The sequence below is a fragment of the Anguilla anguilla genome, chromosome 7 (genome assembly GCF_013347855.1).
Source record: "Anguilla anguilla isolate fAngAng1 chromosome 7, fAngAng1.pri, whole genome shotgun sequence".
Taxonomy (NCBI): domain Eukaryota; kingdom Metazoa; phylum Chordata; class Actinopteri; order Anguilliformes; family Anguillidae; genus Anguilla; species Anguilla anguilla.
In genome coordinates this window covers 55312950-55335507 of record NC_049207.1, presented here as the reverse complement: position 1 = coordinate 55335507, position 22558 = coordinate 55312950, and the positions used below count along the sequence as shown (strand labels likewise).

General features: G+C 41.3%; 1 protein-coding gene across 3 annotated transcripts in view; it reads left to right on the top strand.

Moving 5' to 3' along the window:
* The window catches only part of LOC118231891 (dickkopf-related protein 2-like), a 37291-nt gene extending 29914 nt beyond the window's left edge, over positions 1-7377 (top strand). For 2 of the 3 annotated variants that reach the window (XM_035426240.1, XM_035426239.1), the window contains exons 4-6: positions 3254-3404; positions 4773-4907; positions 6863-7129. In XM_035426240.1, the coding sequence (XP_035282131.1) occupies positions 3254-3404; positions 4773-4907; positions 6863-7113 (537 nt within the window). In that variant the 3' untranslated portion in view covers positions 7114-7129. Of the gene's footprint in view, positions 1-3253; positions 3405-4772; positions 4908-6862; positions 7130-7335 lie in introns of those variants that run through there. The other variant, XM_035426238.1, reaches the window with a different exon arrangement.
* Positions 7378-22558: the final 15181 nt, after the last annotated feature.

The following is a 22558-nucleotide window of genomic DNA, read 5'->3' as shown; positions in this document are numbered from 1 at the left end:
GTCCTCGATGGTAAGCAATAGCTATGAAGGCAAAATGACTTCACAGCAGTTCAAAAGTTGGATGGCTGCGCAACAAACTCATTACGCAACAATATTAACGCCATAAAATTTACAGTCAATAAAACATCTGCAAAACAATGTCATAAAACATTTACGACCATTTTTGATTCCAAAATGGAACACCAGAGGGTTCTAAGCCAAGTTTCTTGGCAAAATCCTTTAATTGGCTTGGTCTTCGCCACCTAATCATACCCTCGTTCATGGGAGAAATGAGCTGTGAATTTTTCGCATCGACTAATATGTGTTGGAAATGGCACACGTCACACGAATCAGTCGTTGCAGCGGAAGTTAACATGCAACAGACCCCACCACTTTCATTTTATACGTTTTCACATTGGTCGTAAAAAAAGAGCAATTGGTACCGCTGTGTTTTGGGCCCCTAGAATTGTCACCACCTCTCAGCCCGCTAGCAAGGGCCGTACTCGCAAACATAGGCTACTACATAAGAAAATTTGCACCTCGTTTGTCTGAAGAACCGAACTAAGTCCCACTACACATAAAGACGCTGCTTTTGCAGTACGTGACGCTAATTCCAGTGTCTATGGTGTTTTCCATGCATTTCAAGGATCGATGTTTTACAGTGAAGACTAGAGAAGGTGATTCATTGTGATGACACCAAAATATAGCATCTACTGTATATTAACACAAGAAAGCACAACTTTCTTGTGCTAATATACAGCAAAACCAGTCATGTATCTTTGCCTATCAAATGAATAGCCTATATTTTAGTGTTTGTGAATTAGACAATGCCTAGCACATATATTGTTACATCATTAGAAAATGATGTGTGGCTGTTACTGCTAATTTTTTCCTGCGGGTGAAATGGTGCTTGTAACCAGATCATGTGTGACTGAGACCTTATCGAGAGCAAAATCAGAACCATATTTAGGTGTATTGTGCAGTGCATTACAGCATAACCTTATAGACTGGTTGAGTTGTCAACCATGTTGGCCCCAATTGATATCATTATGGTGCAAAATAAATCAAAGGCTTATGTTTTTGTTTTGGTATGATAGGATTATTCTGGCCTGTAACTTTTTCCATACATTGCCCTAGCAGTTGCTTCATATTAATGATGGCTCGCAAGTGGATTTACTTATCCATGCTCGGGGAGACAGTATGTCTGAGCTCTGTGTAACAAGCTTTGAGGTCTAATGAAATTTCCCGAACAATGGCAAATAATGTCTAAAAACGATTTCGGTTTTAAAAAATAATGGGTATGCTTCACTCAGAATAATTTCACTTGATTTCGACTGACGACTGAAAGTATTTTTATGTTAGTTTTTAAGATGAATTATTGTTCTTGGGGAAGTAGCCTTGCGTTTGTTCAGTGTACGATTGAACCATACATCACAACGGCTACACTTGCGTACACAAAGGCTCGTGGATCAGTAAAGTGAGGATTTCATTCTTTCATCTCATGAAGAGTTTTCGTCGACACTGCTGTTTGGTCACACCTTCTAAGGATTATGGAGTGCCAGATAGGAATTCCAGCAGGAAGTTGTTGCATTTCCTGTCACATGAGTGTTTTTGATAGCATCGTTCCTCCCAGTGCTACACTAGCTGTGTGTTATGCAGCATGTTGACGCAGTGTGTAGGAACATGGCTCCCAACCAGGAGGCTGCGGGTTCAAATCTTTTGCGGTGCACAGCTTTAACGCCCCTGAGCCAAGCGCTTAACCTGAATTGATCCTCGATTGTTTTGGTTGGCACCTCAAACTGCAGTTCACACAGTATTTTATTAAAATCCAGAGAGATTTTGTGTTAATTTTAGTTTAGAGGAATGGCACACGGTCAGATATAATTCTCTCGTGCTTTCGTCTGAGGCCGTTTTTGGCAGTTTCCCGCTACGTTTTGGAACTCACGGTTTCAGTGGATTGACACCACTGACTCTGTGGGCTGCTTTCAATCAACATTTGTCCTGAACTTTGACTCACATGTTCTCTTCAGAATTAAAGCTCACCAGTCCTTTGACTGAATAAAACAACGCTTGTATTTATTTTATATTTTTTGATCGACCTGTGCCCAGATGCTCCAGTACTGCGAGGATTAGCTGCTGTAGGTCTTTACACGACGCAATAGTCGGTGAGATAAAGTTGATGACAATATGTCTTTTTGTATTGGGCACCAATACTCTGTTCTACTTGTACCTGTGCACCTTGATGTGTGTGAGTCAAAGAACTGCCATTTTTAAATGCTTTGTGTGCATTGTCGGAGGTTCACTGGGCAGTTAGGATGATGTGTGGACAGAAAGCCATTTAGAGATTGGCCATATATGACACTGAGCAGTGGTTTATCTGCAGTTAAGAAATGCAATGGCGCCGCTGTCAAACATCGTCTTTTGTGGTAAATACCTTTACAGGAGTGTTCCAAAAGAATGCTAGCACTTCTTTGAAATTCTATACATTCCAAGGGAATGCAGAAACTGCTTTATAAATCTGGCTACTGTCTACTGCAATTTAAATTAAAAATAAGAATGCCGTTTGAGGCAGTGCTGGTGAGTTGTTTGTTTTATTGTAAGAGGCACAACACCCTGTCCCTAAGGCCCGAATAATCATTGCAGTGCGACAGCTTTTTTCCGGCGCTGATGTATAACAGTCTTCTTATTTTCCAGTGAAACAGTATCCCCATTTCTGGCTCCATCTTTGCTGAAGTGGCTGAATTTCACATCTATTGCAGCACTTCATTTTAATTTATGGTGTTTTATTTTGAAAAGAGTAAATCTGCCTTATTATATTTTATATAAAAAGGACTATTTGTCGAAGTGCCATTGGTTATATCTTACTTCTAAGCCTTATTCCTTATTGCAGAGTGTCCAAAATCTTCCCAAACTTATGAGGCACTTTTGAGACATCCAAACCAAACGGATAGAGTTGCTCAGTCGAAGAGTCTATAAAATAAGGCATCTGTAGAATACCTGGAAAATCAAATATTAGCATGAAGTCAAGGGCATTATTAAGAGGAGCACTTAATTGGGTAGCTTTATGGATACGATAGAGGACTATTTGCCCCTCAGCCCAGTCATTTCATTGGACCACACCTGGTTTCTCAGCCATTTAATTGGACCACACCTGGTTTCCCAGTAATTTCATTGGACCAGGCTTGGTTTAGATGCCCTTCAGTCTTGGTGTTGCTGTAATGTCTGTCTGATCCATCTCTCTCCCCCCCCCCCCCCACCCCCCCCCCCCCTGTAGGTGTATCACTGCAGCGCCGATAAGGAGTGCACCGTGGGAAGCTACTGCCACGCCCCCCACCATGGCCCCTCCCGCTGCCTCAACTGCCGGAGGAGGAAGAGGCGTTGCCATAGAGACAGCATGTGTTGCCCCGGCAACCGCTGCAGCAGCTGTACGTCAACCTGAGCTTCTGGCTCCTTGCTATGAGTGACTTATGAGTGACTTATGGAGTCCTAAGAGAATGTGGAAAATTGACATCCTATTCGTGAGTCAGTATGTCTGGAAAATTACTACGAAGTGCAACACGGTGAGCTCCATAATTGCTGGGACAAAGGTATATTCTTTTTCCAGATTTAACTCTGTACTCCACAATTTTTAATTTGTTATCAAATATTAATAATCATAAATAATATTTAATCATTATGTGATTAAAGTGCACATTCTCAGCTATTATTTAAGGGTATCTTGTCATTGGATGCAAAGGATATGCCATGAAGTACTGAACATGACTACTTTCATTTACATAACATTAATATGTCTATATGTTACATATATTCAAATATATATAATATTATGGTGTCCAAAAATGGGGGGCTATGTATATAAAGTAATTTCTACATGGTGAAGCCAAAGATACCCTTAAATAATAGCTGAGAATGTGCATTTAATCACACGTGAAATATTTGATAACAAATCTAAAAATGTGGAGTACAGAGCCAAATCAAGAAAAAAATATGCCTTTCTCCCAAGAATCATGGAGCTCACTATGTGTGGAGATTAGCATATTGAACTGATTGTTCTGTCAAGGCATCGCTATACCTTCCCCATCTAAGCTTTATACAATTTATGTGAACCTTCTATGAAGTAATGTTTGGTCCTCTGTGCAGACCTGACAGGAGTCCATAGCTCTTCCCAAAATGGGCTTTGTTATTTTTTCTTCATCTTTGATAACGGCATGCTGGACATGGAGTTTCATTTCCTGATGACTATAATGGCCCACACCCTCCATCACCAAAACCCGTTCCTCTCGACTGCTTTGATATATTCGGCTGCCCGCGCCGGTGGGGGTTCCCAGATTTGCCCCAGCTTATCCACGGGACGGGGACCCAAGCCCCCGCTGTTCCGTCTCACGCACCAGACTGTCTGTCTCTCCGCCTGCCTCGAGACGTTATGCTAAGTGTCTGATAATACCCAGGGATATCACATTCCAGCTCACCGAAGCTGTGCTAGAAGCTGACGTCTCCCACCTAAATGAGATCTATCGCCAGGATGTCCTCTCCTCAGTGCGCTTGGACGCTCACCGCTTGCTGCGGCCTTTTCATTGGTTTACAGATGGTGAAATAAAACAAAAGTAAAACGATACTTTCATGCGTTTAATCTCTCATCTGAGAACTTGCAGTTCTTTGGATCTTTGGAATGGGAATCGATGTCATCTTCAACTAAAATGTGTCAAGTGCCGTTTATATTCTTAACTCAAATTATTCTTAATGTAATAACAAAGGAATCTCTCTCTCTCTCGCTCTCTCTTTCTCTCACTCAGATATCTGTGTTCCAATCTCAGAAAGTGTTCTGCCACCCCAAATCCCAGCTTTAGAGGAGCACAACAAGCTGCCTGTCAAGAGGAATGGCTGGAAAAAGAATGGAAAAGCACATTCAAAGCTGCCTCTGTCCAAAGGTTTGCCAGACATTCATTTTTCTTTAATGCATTGAGAACTAGTTAGGACTTGTCTAAAGCTATTTGCATAATTTTCTGTCACATTGCATTTCAAATGAAATCTACATTGGAAAAATAACGTCTCTTTATACTGCAAATTTTAGGATTTGAAAAGAGTTTTACATCAGTGAAAGTTGTCTTTGGTGCAGGTCTGCTTTTGTTCCGTAGTTCAAAAAGTCTTCTGTGACCCCTTGCACGCATGACCAGCAGTCAATCAGTAACTGCTGTTATTCTTTTCGTTAAGCCACATGTTGTGAGTCAGACACCCGTCCGCAACCACTCAAATAATTATCCGAGCTGAATAACAGCATTGGATGCAGACTAACCACATTATTCTGGGAACCGTATAAAAGGTTATGCAAAGTACCCCTCAGCACACAGCTTGTAATATAAAAAGACAACTACAAAACGTGATAAGGCTTGTTCTGTCAAAAAAACATTTAGCATGTCTTTGTATTTATACATCTTAAAATCTGGCATGAATATAGTGAAGGTAATGATAGCAGAGTATGTTGTAAGGAATGGAATAAAGAACAGAGACTGTACTCTTCACACAAATATTTGGTGAATTCAACTGCACGTGCATGGCATGTGTTTTTGCTAGTTACACAAGTTACAATAGTCCCAACAGCATTGAACGTATATCAATACATTAATATTTCAAAATGTAAACTACATTACGCACACAGTAAAACAAAGACTGCACGCAAAAGAAAAAATAAACAGATGAATCCTTCAAACCCAGTCTAAACAGTTTTGTTGTGAAAGTAATGCACTGAGATTCTGACGAGTACTGAATCCAGCAGTACAAGCTTTTCATATTGCATGCCAAACAATATCCGGAAATATACAACTGCAAACCATTCATCATTTTAGAGAGCCCATCTAGAGGCAAAGCCATAATGCCATGCTTTATCGCACACTATTGATTTCAGCTTTATTTAAGCAAGCTGGGCCGGAAAGTGCCGGATTTGCAAAGGATTCTGGGCCTCTAGTCGTGTGTGAGAAAGCCGTTGGCAAAGGAACCAGGAATGCCATTTAATTTCATGGAAAGCTGCACGACTGATTATCATCTATAATAAATATTTGCTTTACTAATTATGACTTTGAAAGAGTAACGTGTACCAACCTTTGTGGGTATCAAATTATACTTAAATGAGATTTAATTACTTAATAATTGAGGACGAATGGCTTTACTCAAAAACATAGACATTAGTAGGTATTGCATCCTGTTCTCTAGAAGATCCAGGGAATTTGGTTTTTACCAAAAGCGTGTAAATTGAATTCATTTTGAAGGGATTTCCACAGAGTACATCCTCCTTGCTGGTTTTGTTCTTTGTACTATTGGTAATGCATTCCATAAACATGAGTTGCTAAGCGTTCTGTTTAATTGTATTTATTGTATCGGGTTGTGAAGGCTTGATGAAAGAACACAGACCCATTTCCTCTGTATACATTGTATACAGCACTATGTTTAATTTAAATATTGATTTTATTTTCATGCTTCATAAAACATTATTTGTATTTTTACATAATAATCAGTGCACATTTGGCATTCAGCTGTTTTAAACATATTTTGTAAAGGCATTCCTGTCAAGGCCATTACAAACTAAATAAAAGCGCCTGATTGAATTTTTTTCCCATGGCTTTATAAAATTAAATAAAATTAAAAACAATAAAAGCGGCGTTTTCCTTCAGTAATGTGATGATTAGCAGTTAGGTGGTACGTCTTGTTAAACGCAGTTAGGTACGTCTCGTAAACATGGTCAGCTGTGTCTCGTTAAATGCAGTTAGGTGTCTCTCATAAACACAGTCAGGTGTGTCTCTAAAACGCGTTTAGGTGTGTCTCGTAGACACAGTCAGGTGTGTCTCCTAAACGCAGAGCCTGAGGTGGAGCTTCCCTTTCCCCGGGACAGGTCACGAGGGCGCCCCCTGCCTGCGGTCCTCGGACTGCGCGGACGGAAACTGCTGCGCCCGGCACTTCTGGACGAAGATCTGCAAGCCGGTGCTGCGGCAGGGGGAGGTGTGCACGCGGCAGCGCAGGAAGGGCTCGCACGGCCTGGAGATCTTCCAGCGCTGCGACTGCGCCAAGGGCCTGGCCTGCAAGGCCTGGAGGGACGCCTCCGCCGCCACCAAGTCCAGACTGCACATGTGCCAGCGGGTGTGAGGGGGCGGAGCCACACGCATACATTCCCCCCCCCCCCCCAAACACCCTGCCCCAACCCCAACCCTAACCCTAACCCACCAAGTCCAGACTGCACATGTGCCAGAGGGTGTGAGGGGGCGGAGCCACACTGATACGCACCCTCCCCCACCTCCCACATACACCCCACCCCAACCCCAACCCTAACCCTAACCCACCAAGTCCCGACTGCACATGTGCCAGCAGGTGTGAGGGGGCGGAGCCACACGCATACGCACCCCCCCCCCCATCCATACACCCCGCCCCAACCCCAACCCTAACCCTAACCCACCAAGTCCCGACTGCACATGTGCCAGCAGGTGTGAGGGGGCGGAGCCACACGCATACGCACCCCCCCCCATCCATACACCCCGCCCCAACCCCAACCCTAACCCTAACCCACCAAGTCCCGACTGCACATGTGCCAGCAGGTGTGAGGGGGCGGAGCCACACGCATATGCACACCCCCCCCCCCCCCCCCAAACACCCTGCCCCAACCCTAACCCTAACCCACCAAGTCCAGACTGCACATGTGCCAGAGGGTGTGAGGGGGGGCGGAGCCACGTGTGCACCCACCCCCCCCCCCCCATCCCATACACCCCGCCACAACACTTGCCGTGCGGACGGACACCCGTAACTTCAGTCAGTGAAGCCGCAATGATGAGGGGGGGGGGGGTGAGGGACAGGAACTGACTCCATTAGCGCCGCGCTAGCGGAAGCCAGCGGACTCTGTCTCACGACGACAACTGACTGGTCAGAGCGCAAAAATCTGTGTCTATTCCAACCAGCAAGCACCACTCAGTGAGAATCGCTTTTACCAGCAAGCACTACTCAGTGAGAATCGCTTTTACCAGCAAGCACCACTCAGTGAGACTCGCTTTTACCAGCAAGCACCACTCAGTGAGAATCGCTTTTCATAGTTAACCTTCATCTTCGGTCGAGGACACGTCATGAGAAGACCTCCGAAACAAGGGGTAGCAAGACATTGATTAGGATGAATTTTCATGCTTTTTGGAGACTAACGGTTGAATTTTCTTTCAGGAGTAGGTATCTGTTCCCTGTGTGTGAGTGTCATTTTTCATATGTTTTCATTGGAACGACTAATGTGTGCGTGAATCATCGTTTCCTCTGACCATTGAATATAGATTCCTTTCATACATACAGAATCTTAGCTAGCAATGTTGCAACAAATGTCGTGATTCTGATTTAGGCCACAGGTCAGTGTATGCGTGGTGATATAAAAAAAACCAATGGGAATACATGGGGTAATTGTCTAAAATCCCAATTTGCCTTGTTTGGTCGCTGGTCAAACATGAGAGTAAAAGTGAGATCATAATGATGCCATGCCTTAAATGTTAAAAAGGGTCAAAAATCTCACGAATTGCCCCTTTTAAACCTTATATTGCCAAAGAGGTCATATGTATCAAATCATATTGATTTAAGCAACAGGGAGAGCCCTTACCCAAACATAATATGGTTCTTTGATGCAGGTAAATAAGAATGAAATGACATAAAATATAGTGAAAATGAGTCTGTTTCCAATTGTATATACATTTTTATTTTTAAAACAATATATTATTATGGATGTTGGCACCATTTCGGTGACCTTTTTTTCTGCAGTTAAGAACAGTGTTGCTGAGGAACACTGCCACCATGTTGCACAGTTTGAATGACATCCATATGAGCAAAAAGATAATCTGTAGGAAAATAGTTGCTGGTGGAATTCAAAGCTGTACTTAAACACCTATTGGTAATGAATAATTTGAATTATGAATAATAATTAATGAATTAATAATTTATCCCAGTTTCAGATAAATATGTATATAATGTCACATTCTGAGACAGACAGACAGACACACAACTTCACCAGTGCCAGAGGTAATGAACTCTTATATTGTAAATAAAAATTATGAATACCAAGGCATTTTTAAAATCTGGAACACTTCATGTACAATAACAGAGATTAAAATTGTGTTTTAATCCAACACAATCTGTGTTCAAATTGCAACAAAACAGTAATCTTCAGTTGTATTATTGTAAAATAGAACATTTAAGGTAAAACTTACCTTACTTTTGGGAGTAAGCGTTGGAAGGTTTTGCGTCTTTTTGAGGTTTTGCCTTTTCAATCTGTGTGAATATAAAAATATATTGACCTATGCCTTTGCTTACCTTTGCTTACCTTTGTATGAGTACCATAACATTTTAGGAGCCACCCTTTGTGCATTAAAAAATTTGGAGGATATCTGTGACTCTATAGAAAATATGACAGAGAAAATTGGCATGCTGTATTCCTATGTCCCTGTTAAGATAATAATAATGTAAATTCTTTCAAAATGCTTGCTTGGTGCTTTATATGGACTTTGGCAGTGGTGCCTATCCAGATGTTGCCAATGTTGTAGAGCTGTTTATATTTATAACTTCCAGAGAGATGTTGTGTATTTACAATGATCAATAAATTAAACAATTTATATTTAACGTAACGAGAATTGTTTGTATTTCAAAATTTTCTTTAATTATTTATATATATTTCTATATATGGAAGCCCTGGAAGGCAAGGTGAAAAATAAATAAATAGTGGTCAACATTGGCCAAAAGATGACACCACATACTCATGACATAATTAGTTCTGCGTACAAGATAATATCTCATATGTGCAAGATAGTAACACACGTCGAATTGGTTGACTTTCACTGCAGTTTTTTAAATCTACCCCGTCTTTCACATATGACATAGTTCCTGTTTTGAAGCAGGACGGGCCAGTTAGAGATGGATGTGGATGTGTCTGACGGCAATGCTTGTCTGCAGTTACCTGCTGCTGACGCATCTCTGGTAGGGCAGGGCAGTCGTGGATTAGAATCAAGATCACAAGAACAAAGAGGAGAGAGGTGGTAGCAGCCTTATTTGTGAGGCTGGGTTATTGCTTGTCGCCATTTGCTCTGGGTTAGTTCCGCAGGTTAAAATAATGGACGGGGGGGTTTGGGGGGTGGGGGGTGGGGTGGGGGGGGGGGGCCGTTAGCAGGCTAGAGAAAGCCGACCTGCGGCCGGATTCCACCTATTCTCTACCATGTGCTCGGCAATGAAATGTTTTCCTGTCAGGAAACGCGGGGCAAGCGTGGAAAACCAAGCCTGTCTAATCGAAGGCAGGTGCTTGGATGTTTCTGAGAGAGCTGAGCGAAAAGCTTCACCCCCCCCCCCCCCCCCCGCCTCCTCGTCCCCGCCCCCCCCCCCACAAGCATGGAATGCTTGTTCCCTTTCTTTTGCTAGAATGAGTAGTCCTCTTACCCTTTCTTTCCCGAAGGGTGGTTCTGATCAGTGCATTTTCTGCTAATGTGTTCCCAAGCAAGCATGTCAACCCAGGAACTCAAGAACCAGAGAGACACAAAGTGGCCAATTAATTACAATGTTTAGCTGGCAGGCAGATATCAGCTTACAGAAGGGTGCACTGTGCCCAGTCAGACGCAGTTAAATAACGTCCAGATCACTTTATAATCCCTGAATCCCAGTGTCATTTACTGATCACTTTCATTTACAGTAAAAATACAATGCAAGGAAAAATGATAGTAAAACAAAAATCAACTTTAATGAAATGTGCAGAACTTTACATCATATAAAGTGATGCCATTAATTAGGACTTCAAATCATAGCATTTTATTCTAATTTCTGGGATTTACTTTATTTTTGCTTGTCTGGCAAAAGCACTTTTTAAACCTCAGCTTAACACTTGATTATTTATAATTGCAAAAGAAATGTTTTCTTTCTGATGCCATGCTTCTGCAGTTAATAAATTATTTTTGAGGGGGAAAATACATTTAAATTGAGCAGGGATTTTTCCATGAACCAGAAATTTAAAATTTAATTTTAAAAAATTAAAAACTTTTTTCCTCAGTTTACTGTCTCATATACCATATGTAAGTCATTCAGAAAGCCACCCATTAGCTCATACAGTGTCCTGTGTAAGGTGACAGCAGACATTGGTCTCTATTTCCAATTCATCAAAGTAAAAGTCAGCATGCACACTGTAAGCAAAGTTAAAATCACATTACACTGGCTTAAAGCTACTTGGAAAAAGTTACTTTTTTAAAATGCAACCCCCGTGGTAGAATTAAATCGCAATGATTCAACAGAGCAGGGCCTCTGGAGGAATAAGACCATGCCAGAGAAAGAAAAGCTGCTTTTTACAAAAAACAGAGGTGATACTCCTTTTCTTTGTGACACATAACATTCAAACCAGAAACAATAATACGATACAGAAATAAAATAAATGCAAGATGTCTGGGAGTTAGAATCACAAATACAGATTAAAGTATTTGATTTAACCCTTTAAGGTGTAAGATGGACACATATGTGAATGGAGTGTTCTTAACTGAACATTCTTATGCCGATGTAACAATCACTACTGGCAGTGGAGTTCTAGAACACTGACTTGGAATTTTTATATTGGTGTGACACATTGTAGTAAACCAACCAGACAAATGGGAAGTTTTGTCCTTCCTTATTCGGGAAAAGTATGGTTTCCTGGCGACAGCTGTTCTCACTCTGTGTGGGTCATGTGATGCTTTGTAAACACTGGCCCCCCAACACTTCCCTACCTTGAAAGCCTTTGAGGGGTAAAGACCAACCTAAACAGAATATTTCCGTTTCCCAACTCCACCGATCAGCCATGGCATATCTAAACGAGCTCATGTCAAGTCTCTCCCTGAAGCTACAGAATTTTCCAGGAACAAGTAGAAAAAGAAAAATCAAAGATTAAAACGACCCAGGACGCTGATATATGTAATGCACATACGACAAATGAACCTTCCTGTTGACTGAAGACACAACATCAAAAGTTTGAGCGGAGTGGACATCACTGCCTTTAACCTACATAGGGTGACAAATGGAACATTCCGTCCTAGATGAGTATTCATGACACGCGAAGCAGATGCAAGTAATATGGATCCCACATTTCATTTTTACAAAAAGCGCTTTTTAATATTCATCATTCAGTAATGGTGTGCACACCTGCCTGTGCTGTCAGCCCACGCTAACCCTTAATTGCCCTTGACTACACTTCCCCCCACAGATCAACAAACCCTCATTTCTCTTTGACTCCTCCTTAAAATTCTCTTTTGCCACTATGCGATATAGGCTTGTTTTTATGTTTATTTTGTTCCCAAATGATTTTGCTTTGTTTCAAAATAAAAATACAATGTAAAAAGACAAGTTGTCCAATGTGCTAGCCAGTAAAAAGCTAATTAATAAAATTACACCCTCCTTGTAAGCTGCCTCCATTTTGTTTTTCATTTTAGATTGAAAAACATTGAATGGATTAAATCAGTTAGTTTTAGGTCCTTCTGCAGCATACTCCAAGCAGGGGGCCCAATATGTAATGCACTTTTTCCAGTTCTTTTTTTTTGTTCAATGAATGAACGAATGAATTAATGAATGAATTGCTTTTCAAATTAATCTCAATAATGCTGAAAAAATTACTTCATATCTGGCTGATGGTAAAGACTTAAAAAAACAGCACAATACAAATGATAATCCCCATTGCTCCATTCCCATTAATGCCAGTGGGGTTCAATTCCTTATTTCTGTTGTTTTGACAGTTAAGGAAAACCATTTCATTTCACAGTTGGAGAAAAGCTCTGTTCTGTGTTGGGTCTTGTCAGATATGACATTCAGAGACTTCACAGGGGGGTTGCAAAGTCCATGGCCGTGGCATATTTCTATAACATCTGCGCTTTCTTCTGTCACAAACCTGCCAGACTTCATAACCCAGTCAGGTTCCAGGCCAGAGACAACATTTTTCATATCCAAAACTGCAGAACTATATCTAAAAAAAAACCTGTATAAACTCGTGGAATATGGGCAAAGTTGTTTCACTCTTGTCACAGGATTGGACTTGCTGTCTCACTCAAACTTAACACTTGCAGTGATCTTGAGCTCATATGTACCAGGAAGTTGCTGCTGTTGTGCTTGGGGTTTGTCACCGCTAATCATGGCATTTTGAACTGGGACCTGTTATTACTGAATACACTCACAGCTGTGGTCCTGTATGCTAGTCAATGAAACTGAAAGGGAAGCATGGAGACGTGTTTCCTTGACTTATTTTAACCATTCCTTCTCCCAAAAAAACAACCAATGCGTGTGTATGTGTATATGTGTGCCTGCGTGCATGTGTGTGTGTGTCCTCTTCAGTGTTTTGTTACAATCACCTGGATTTGCTAATTAGCACAATTCTTCAGCCAGGACACAGAACTATTGGCTGAAATCAGCTGGCTGAGTTCATGGGCGTAAGAAACACGTGGCTCGACTTTAGCTTTCTGACCCCTGGACTTTCCACCTTTGGTACTTTCGTATATCAAGCGCAGCAACACAAAACTGAGATTTGAAACAAAACATGAATTCCCACATATGGGACCCCAAGACTGGGGCGACCCAGCTCTCCTCAGCTTCTGGCTAGTCAGACGTTGACCAGGTTGCTTGAGGACAGCTCTACACCTTTGAAGCCAGGTAGAGACCGTTGGCATCTGTTCTGCTAGATACGTTTGCTCCCTGCTTCGCAAAGTTTCCAGAACAGATGTTTCTGACCCTCCTGAGAGGCTTGGAGGAGTCCGTGTGCGTTTGGATGGTTAAGGAGCACCAGGACACAAGCGCTCCCTCTGGGTTTCTGATCTTGGTACTGCTGTTCTGTGGAGAACTGAGGCTTCTCAGCTTAAGCATACAATTGCCTGATTTGTTGTGTTTGTTGCTGCCTGATCCTCAGAGTATCAGGATTCATAAAGTCAAACATGATATTTGAAAAATAATATTTGAGTTGATGACTCGACAAATTCATTCATTTCCGAGAAGTGAATTCACCAAGGATCATAATATACTGGAAATACTGTGACTGGCTATTGCTGTTAGTAATCGGTCACAAAGACAATTGAATAAATGAATCGGTTATTCTCATGCTGGTTTAATGGACAGTGGATAGAGATTCTGCCTGAGAAGTGTTTTTACAAATCGCTTACCTTCGTTTTGCGCTGTTACAGCAATTCATCAATCCATCCGTACAAATTTATGGATTGCTAGCCAGTGCAGGCACATTTTTGAGACACGATAAAGAGAAATTACAATGGGTGTGATCTGCAAATGCTGGGAATTGCTTCAGATGGATCGGCCAACGCGACATCTGTGCATGTTCACTCCTGGCCATTGATCTACTCTGTTTGCATCACGTACAAAATTGAGAACAGGCCGCGCCCTAGACACGGGCTCTCACGGCGCAAATGTTAAGATGAAAAGTATACACAAACACTCGCAGTCAATTGACTTGTGATTGGGCCACTCGACATGTGCAGGATTCACAGATTGACGTAAACAAATTATTCGAGCGAAATTCCAAGCGATTCAGTTCTGACGAGTGTTTACGTCCATAAAAAAATAGATAATTAAAATGAACTTAATACGGCACCATTTATTTCTCAGAAGTGAAATCGTTCTCTTTCATATTATCTCTTCAAAAGGCTCTGTCTTCTTTCCCCTGTGAAACCCCTTCTCACTTCACATTTAAAGTACACAGGAAATAATGCTCACCAGAAATCTTCTGAACGCGGATAGGGCCACACAAGTGGCTACTCCTCAGACTAACCCAAATAAAAAAGGACCTGATAGGACTTCTTTACTTGTTATTCAGTTTTTCCAAAACGAAGACACTCACTCAGCAGATGTAAGTGTACTACCAAGCCGCAAATGTTTGCGAAAACGTGATTTGTTTTCAATTTATTTAATTACAAATACCACGGACCCTGCATCTCAACTTGGGCGGCCAGAAGTGACCACCCAAACAAATAAGGGCCCTGTGAAGCAGACCGTGATTGTTCCCTAAAATATTGCCAGTATAATTTCATATTTTATGCTGAGGGAATACTTTTAACTATTACTAGCTAACTATTAGTTTCGCTATTATTTTTGCAGTACATCCACCTCACCAAGCCATAAAAAGTGAATTAGATTTAATGAAATGCAATACTCACTTAAAATTGTTTATTAGACTTTTAGACAACTTGTCAAGAATGGGCCTAGGAATCCCTTCAGGTGCAATAATTAAGTACAACAGAACACACTTAATTATGTCAGTTACAGTGACAATCCCCATGCCACCCTTTCCTGAAGAGAATATTTGACTTGCACACGTTCCATGCTGTGGAATGATTTTTAAAACTGCTGCAGTGTCCCACATAAAGGCCAGTAAATCCTCTGCTTTTTCTCTATTATTAAAACCCTTTAACAGACTGGGAAATTCCAAAACTGAACATGTGTTCCAATGTGTTTCCCAGATGTTCAATATTCATGAAAAAATGCCACACTTCCAAGACAAAGCACATTTTTAAACAAATGAAAATTCCCATCTATACCCGAGTCAGTGTAAATGTCCTGCATTTCCCAGATAAATGAAAATTCTGTAAAAACACTCATTTGCTTGATATCTGTTTGTATACCAGATGTGTATTTCTAAGGCATCATTAGTTGCTTTTGATAAATCAGTAACTGCTGAACTGTCTCATTAATTCTTAATTTCACATAGCAAATATTCCTAAACAAATTGCTAAATATTGCAAAGCGGTTTAAAAAAAAAAAACAAACAAAAAAAAAACCAATTTGCTCACATTTTATGGGTAACAATAACTCCCAATGTATTATCATATGAGGACTATTTTGGCTGCATAGTAATGGATTTAGAAAAAAAAAGAAAATAGCTAAGTGAGCTCAAAGTGCCCTAAAATGCCTGACCTGACCTCAGATCAGTTAAGCAGCACAGACTGAGCACTATGCAGAAATAACCACACATCCAGGAGCTCAAAGCACTTGGCCCTCAAGTGGGGGTGTGGGTAGTCCAGCAGTATGCACACTACTCAATGAAAGTTCATCCCTCGGGTATTCCTACACCACCACCCCCCCCCCCCCCCCCCCCCCATGTTGTTATTGCATCATTTTACATGGAAGAACACTTCATTTTTTAAGATATTGCCCTATGGGGTTTCCTGTCTTTTGCCATGTACACAGCCAGAGGTAAGATGTCACTTTAATTTGCAGCGCTCGCTGCATCCACCTAGACCTCCTATTGCATCATACACAGGGCTCCCAGGCATTTGATATTTTTGGCACCAGGTGCTCATTTTATGTCTAATGGGGACATGTGCAAATTCAATTCAAGTCGTGTGGAATGTTGGTGCCGTACATCAGAAGTGGGCTATGAAACGTCAAGAAAATGGACTCGCAACTGCTGAATAATTTTTGGCTACTCCGTTTCATTTTCACAGCCTTGAATCAAACCCACGGCCACTGTGCTCTCCGGTTCCCCGGGTGTCAATAGGAGGAGAGGGCCTCAGCTTTAAGCCCAGCAGCTCATTAATCAGCAGACAACAGAGACGTTTACAACAAAGTGCTTCCCTCTCCTGCTCTTGAGCAGCTATCACTTTGACATTTCCCCTCTCTGATGGGAAACAAGGATGTGCCGGAACGTATCAAAGTGAGCGTCTCCTATAAGCAATTTCACCTTTGACCTTTCGGCACGAGCAGGAAAGGCTGTGAGATACTTTGTGGGGCAGCGTAATCGTGTAAATCGCAGCTTTGAACTTTCTGGGGAAAGTGAAAGAGAGCTGCTGATGAAATGGTGGAAACAGAAAGAGGCAGTTCGCTACGACGCAGGCCATCCGCAAGGTACAAAGAGCCCACGGGAAGCTGGCCCAAGTCTCCACTACAGAGTGAAATAAATTCCTTCTGATAAACAAGCGCAGACAAATTTGTACAAGTTCTCAGTTACTCCAAAAATTATCTTTGTTTGAACGTACCTCTGTAAAGTGAAGGATGCTGTCTCATTGGACTGAAACCATAAGGCCCTGTCACACAAACCACAGCCCTCAAGGTCCAGGAACTGCCAACCCTCCCTTTACCTGGGAGTCAGGTGTGAATACTGTCTTGTCAATCAGTAGCACTAATTGTTCAGTTAATTATCTGGGGGGGAGGGGAAAACCAGGGCCTGACTTGGATCGAGGTTCAGATTTGTGTTGCATTGGCTGTAAATCAGATGATTACACGTTGTATCAGATTTTCCAAACCCACAATGATAAAAAATTTTCCCTCTGGTGATATATATCACCCAGAAATGAGAGACTCAGGCCTGCATTCAATCAACATTTGAACTTAAATTTTACACAAACATTCATAGCAAGCATTCGTTTTATTTTTTTATTGTCATCGTCAGAACAGTGTGGCAATTTCAGCGGTCTCCGAGATTAATTTGCCAAACCGTGCATGCGTTCATGTTTAACACAACAAGGCGAATGCTGATTGGATCCAGGCCTCTGTCTTGAAGAAACTGGATGCTGTCTTTTCTTTGAGGTTACGAAAGCTCACACTGTTCGAACTGTGATGACAAAACGAATAACCTGTTTCTAAAGAGCAATTGATTTTCTGTTAATGAATTATAGTAGACTTTTTGGTCATTACGATTTATTTATTTATATATTTGCTTATTTATTTATGTATTTATTTATTTTAAACACTTTGTTCCTACAGATCTTAAGACGTCTGGCACAGTATACACGTCCTGCTATGTGTGATGTTCCAGATAAGAGTGCTCACCAAACAAATCAAAGTTATGGTTATTTTATCTTTATCTTTATTTATGGTCTCTCCCTGGCTCACACTTTGAGGGGGCGAAGCTTTCCTTTCTTGCTGCGATGCAGTCATTTTCCATGCATTTTCCTCTTTGGTTTGCCATCGCAGTATCGGGTGTGCATTTAATATTCTACTCTATGATTGTAGACAAGAGTCTCGCCCTGCAAATGTCCCTCTCGAGCGAACTGGCATGATTTGCCTTGAAAGGCTCTAATCCTGTGTTCTTCTTGCAGTATCACACAGGTCTTTGCAAATTAGACTTCATTTTTCATTCTGAACAAGAAAAAAAAATCTAACAAACTACATTAAAACAGCATGAAATTGTTTTATGTCCATTCAAAACATTAAAATAAATAAAAAGAATCTTGTTCTTTGTTGCAGAGCCAGGAATAACAATGTTTTAAAATGGAAATAACAACACAAGTGTTGTTAGCTGTGGTTTGTATTTACCACTGATGTCAGTTGCCATCCTGATAATGACAGAGTGGTTTTCACTGCAGTCACATTAATCATTCATAATAGCGTTCACAAGTTCACTCTTTTTGAACAGAGCCTGAAGAAAGGGATATTGTTGGTTGAAACAAAGCCCGTAATGTTGGCTCGTTAATGAGAGTAAAAATTGCGGTGTTTTTTTTTTTTTTTTTTTTCCACTTCAGGTCTGGAGTCCCAAAACTGTTCCCGCATATGTCAGCAAAAACCAAGTCCTCAAGGCTAGGTGTGAACACTGTAGAATGGTAAAGTACAGCATGTTTTCACTCTCCTGTGTGTGTCATTCTGATTGATATTTACTTTAATGTGGTTCAACAGCCATACTGCCATAAAATACTCATTCATTTTTTATATTACTTATATATTCTTTCATTTTTTCCACTGTTTTGTTGAGTCATATGTCTGTTAAATGTATAATATATATCAAGCACAGGGCAAAGGAAATTGACTTGCATGCTGGGAAGCTAAAACTGTGTTTTCTATTAAACACATTCCACAATTGCAATGACGGGTTTCCTCCAATTTGAAAACACAACAAGGATGCAAAATGCGGAAATTCATATATATAATTTTATTTGTATATATAATTGGACTTTAATAAACTGATGTGGTTGAGTTTAAAAATTGAGTTAACCCTGATAAAAACCATAATATGTAGAAGAACATCATGGCCTACTCCAAAAAAATGGACAAGTGAATAAAACTTCTTTCTGTTTAAGAACAATTTAAACACCTTGGCTTCGCAGGTTTTCCCCATTATACCCTGTCTTACATTATCATTATGAGCAGCCTTGCGTAAGTAATTGATTATATGTTATCTATGAATAGATCTGCATGCCTTGTTTCCAAGCTGCTGATTGAAAGGAAACAACAAAAACTTCCTGACACTGCAGCCCTCCAGGTTGCCCTCCAAGCTTTCAAAGTTTTTCATTTATTGGATCTAAACAAAAGAGTTTGTACATTGCATTCAAATTGTGATATAATTAGCCCTTCACTACCACCATTACAAGAACACCTGCACTGTTTGTTTGGTTAAAACATCTTTTCATTATGTGTTAAACACTGTAAAATACTCCACACATATCTATTAAACGTTCATTTATTTTACTCAGGTCCGGACAAACGTGATAACGAGCCTGCGTTATCTCCCACATCTACGGCCTCAGTCGGGTAAGGGCCGCTGAGCGCTCTTCGGTCCGTGATGGAGAGCCCGCCGTTAGTCTCGGGGGGAAAACATGATCCCCCCCGGTTTTTGTTCACCTTTCAACGGCAGAAAATGGTGACGCTGAACCCCTCCCACCCCCCAGGGTCGGCCGTCGGAACCTGCCCTCTCCCATCCGATGTCATTCCTCATTTCCTGAAGGGAAGCTTTGTCAGCGCGTCTCAGGCAGTTTAATGTGATAGGCACCATTGAGTGTTTGTGGGTGGTGAAGGGATAACTTTGTCAATCCGAACAAAATGCAACAATGTGGCATTATCTCCGCGGTCAGGCTCTCTTTTCTCACACTAACCTAACGCCCACCATTAACACTTGCCGGAAGACTGACATAACTACTGCCGTGCTCAAATTCAGGCTCCATCCACTCCAGTGACTATAACAGTACACTGTGTATTTAAGCCCCTCAGTGTCATTCAACCCATTGTTGAGCCGTGTGTGGTTTAAATACTAATAATTCTAATACTACCACCACTACTACTACTACTACTACTACTACTAAAACTAATAATAATAATAATACTAATAATAATAATAATAATCATAATAATAATAATTCCTAATCAGTACATTTGCTCGAATCCAAATAACTGATTTGACCATTCTCAAAGAGATACCCAGTGACTTAGACGTGTCTTTTAAAAGTAATTTCTCCGGACTCTATGTTTATATAGCCACTTTCCTAAACTGCTCTGGAATCTCCTTGGACCACAATTATTGCGCACAAAGTCCAATGAGGATTTATTTATAAATTTATTTATTTTTGCACCTGCACTAATTTAGGTTTACCCTAGCGAAGGGCGTGCAAAATGTTCCGCTTGTTTGACTTAACTGGCAGTGAAGATTTGGCATTCTTTCGGGAACTTGAATTATGGCCAGGAGGTTGCAATTTTAAATTCCCAGATGGGGCGACGCTGTTGTATATTTGAGCAAAGAATTTACCCTGAAATTTCTGCAATAAACACTCAGCCATATTCCGGGACTCAAAAATAAACACTGGAAGTCGCTGATAATAGCATCTGGTAAGCAAACAATTGAGAAAAAACTAACATTATCATCATCTAGTGGTAATGAAAATTAGATTTTAATATTAGTGGAAATGTTGACTCGAAGGATAATGGTGCACCACCATCTATTCCAGGGCACACCATCCGCTCTTCACATAGCTTTCTGCCACAAGCCGAATCTGTCTCTGGCAGCAATCAGTGCATGACTGTAACACGTACTCAGCTTAGGAGTCATGCAGTTCCAGCCTTGGCTGCGATATGCACTGAGGTGACCTGTGTGCGCTAACAATCACTTGTATGGACTCGGTTCTGAGAGTTTTCACGCACATCAAAAGAGGTCGAGTCGACTCGCAGTCACGAGTTTTTCACTTTTTGTGTCTGAACATAAAACATAAATAATGAGGGAAATATCAGCAGGTCTGACTGATATGATGAGTTCTCCTGAATTCCCAGAGTCTTCATTCCACCCTCTGCTGTTCCATTTTAAAGATAAATAGCCCCCCCCCACCACCACCACCCCCCCCCCTTTCCAAATACCATGTGCTTCTCATTCAGTTTCCATTTTATTTACAACAAAATGGTGATCCCCGCCAATCCCGTGCTGTCTTCACCTGTCCTGTGGCAACGCAGGCAACTCAGCCGAGGACAGCGGTGACAGAGGGACCCGGAAACCTCATTCTGTGTGAAATGGCCGCCGTGCCGTGCGGAAATGAAGCTGTTAGCCCGGCCGCTGTGTGTAACCGGCGACCGCCAGGCTCATCCAGCCCCGGTGGAGAGGCAGCGAGGAGGCCCCGCCCCTTACAGGGCCACGCGTGGGAGCCTAGATATACGACATCATCTCTGAGTCGGCGAGCAGACGCCATTGTTACCGGTGACGGGCTAATGCCATTTTTTTTACTCTTTTCACCCCCTTGTTTTTTTTCACAAACAACAAAGCAGCGATGCCGTTGAGTCAGGAGACATCCTTCCTCTGTCTGTTAAAAGACAGCCGTACATCAATGGACTGGAAGCTCGTGTAGCATGCCTATTAGCTTCCATCGCTGCGAAGAGTGGCCATTGGAATTGATCCACTGTCACACTGCGTTTAAAGCCAAACGAAACATGACTGGACTTTGCAGGCCTCATATCCTCTTCTTGTGAAGCTAGACTAGGGCACTCGGTTTGCTACACCTCACTCACTTGCTGCCTGTCCTATTCATGATACAGTACCTTCATGTATAAAGCTGATCTGAAAACTATCATAACCATCATGTAAATCAAGGGTTTAAAATAACATGAAATACAGCTGATGTTGCTTGTTAAATCAGAAGTCAGATCAGATATCATCGACATTAGATAGCCCAGACACTCTCATTTAAACGTATCAGAGTAATTGAAAAGTACATAGGCTATAGGCTCTTATAGTTTCATTGTGTTGTAAAAAAAGCGATTCATAGATCCACAAGCATACTAAAATTTACATGCATTTGTATCACTTTCATTGCATTTTCACATGATATATTTTAAAACATCAGTAACATAAATATAATGAAAACAGCACACAGACATTTCCCGTCTGATTTAAAACAGATTTATAAAACCAAAGTGCATTTCTCAGAATGACACAAGCAGACAATCAACAAGATACTCTGCATCGCATGAACTGAAAATATATTTTCTTCTATTATTGTCATGGTTTTGGCTGATACCACCATTTCTTTTCCTTCTGCGCCTTTTCTTCAGTTATTACGGCCATTGGTTTTTTTATGCGCCTTTTCTTCAGTTATTACGGTCATTGAGTTGATTGAATTATACACGTGGAAATTTATTTTTACAATTTGCACCTGTTGGCGTTCTATTTAAACCCCGAGCAAGCCGATAAGCTTTGCTTCAGTGTCACTTATGTTGCACGAGAGCCGGTAATCTGTCAAGCGAGGTAAACGGTAAACGGTAAACGGTAAACGGTAAACGGTAAACGGTAAACGGTAAACGGTAAACGGTAAACGGTAAACGGTAAACGGTAAACGGTAAACGGTAAACGGTAAACGGTAAACGGTAAACGGTAAACGGTAAACGGTAAACGGTAAAC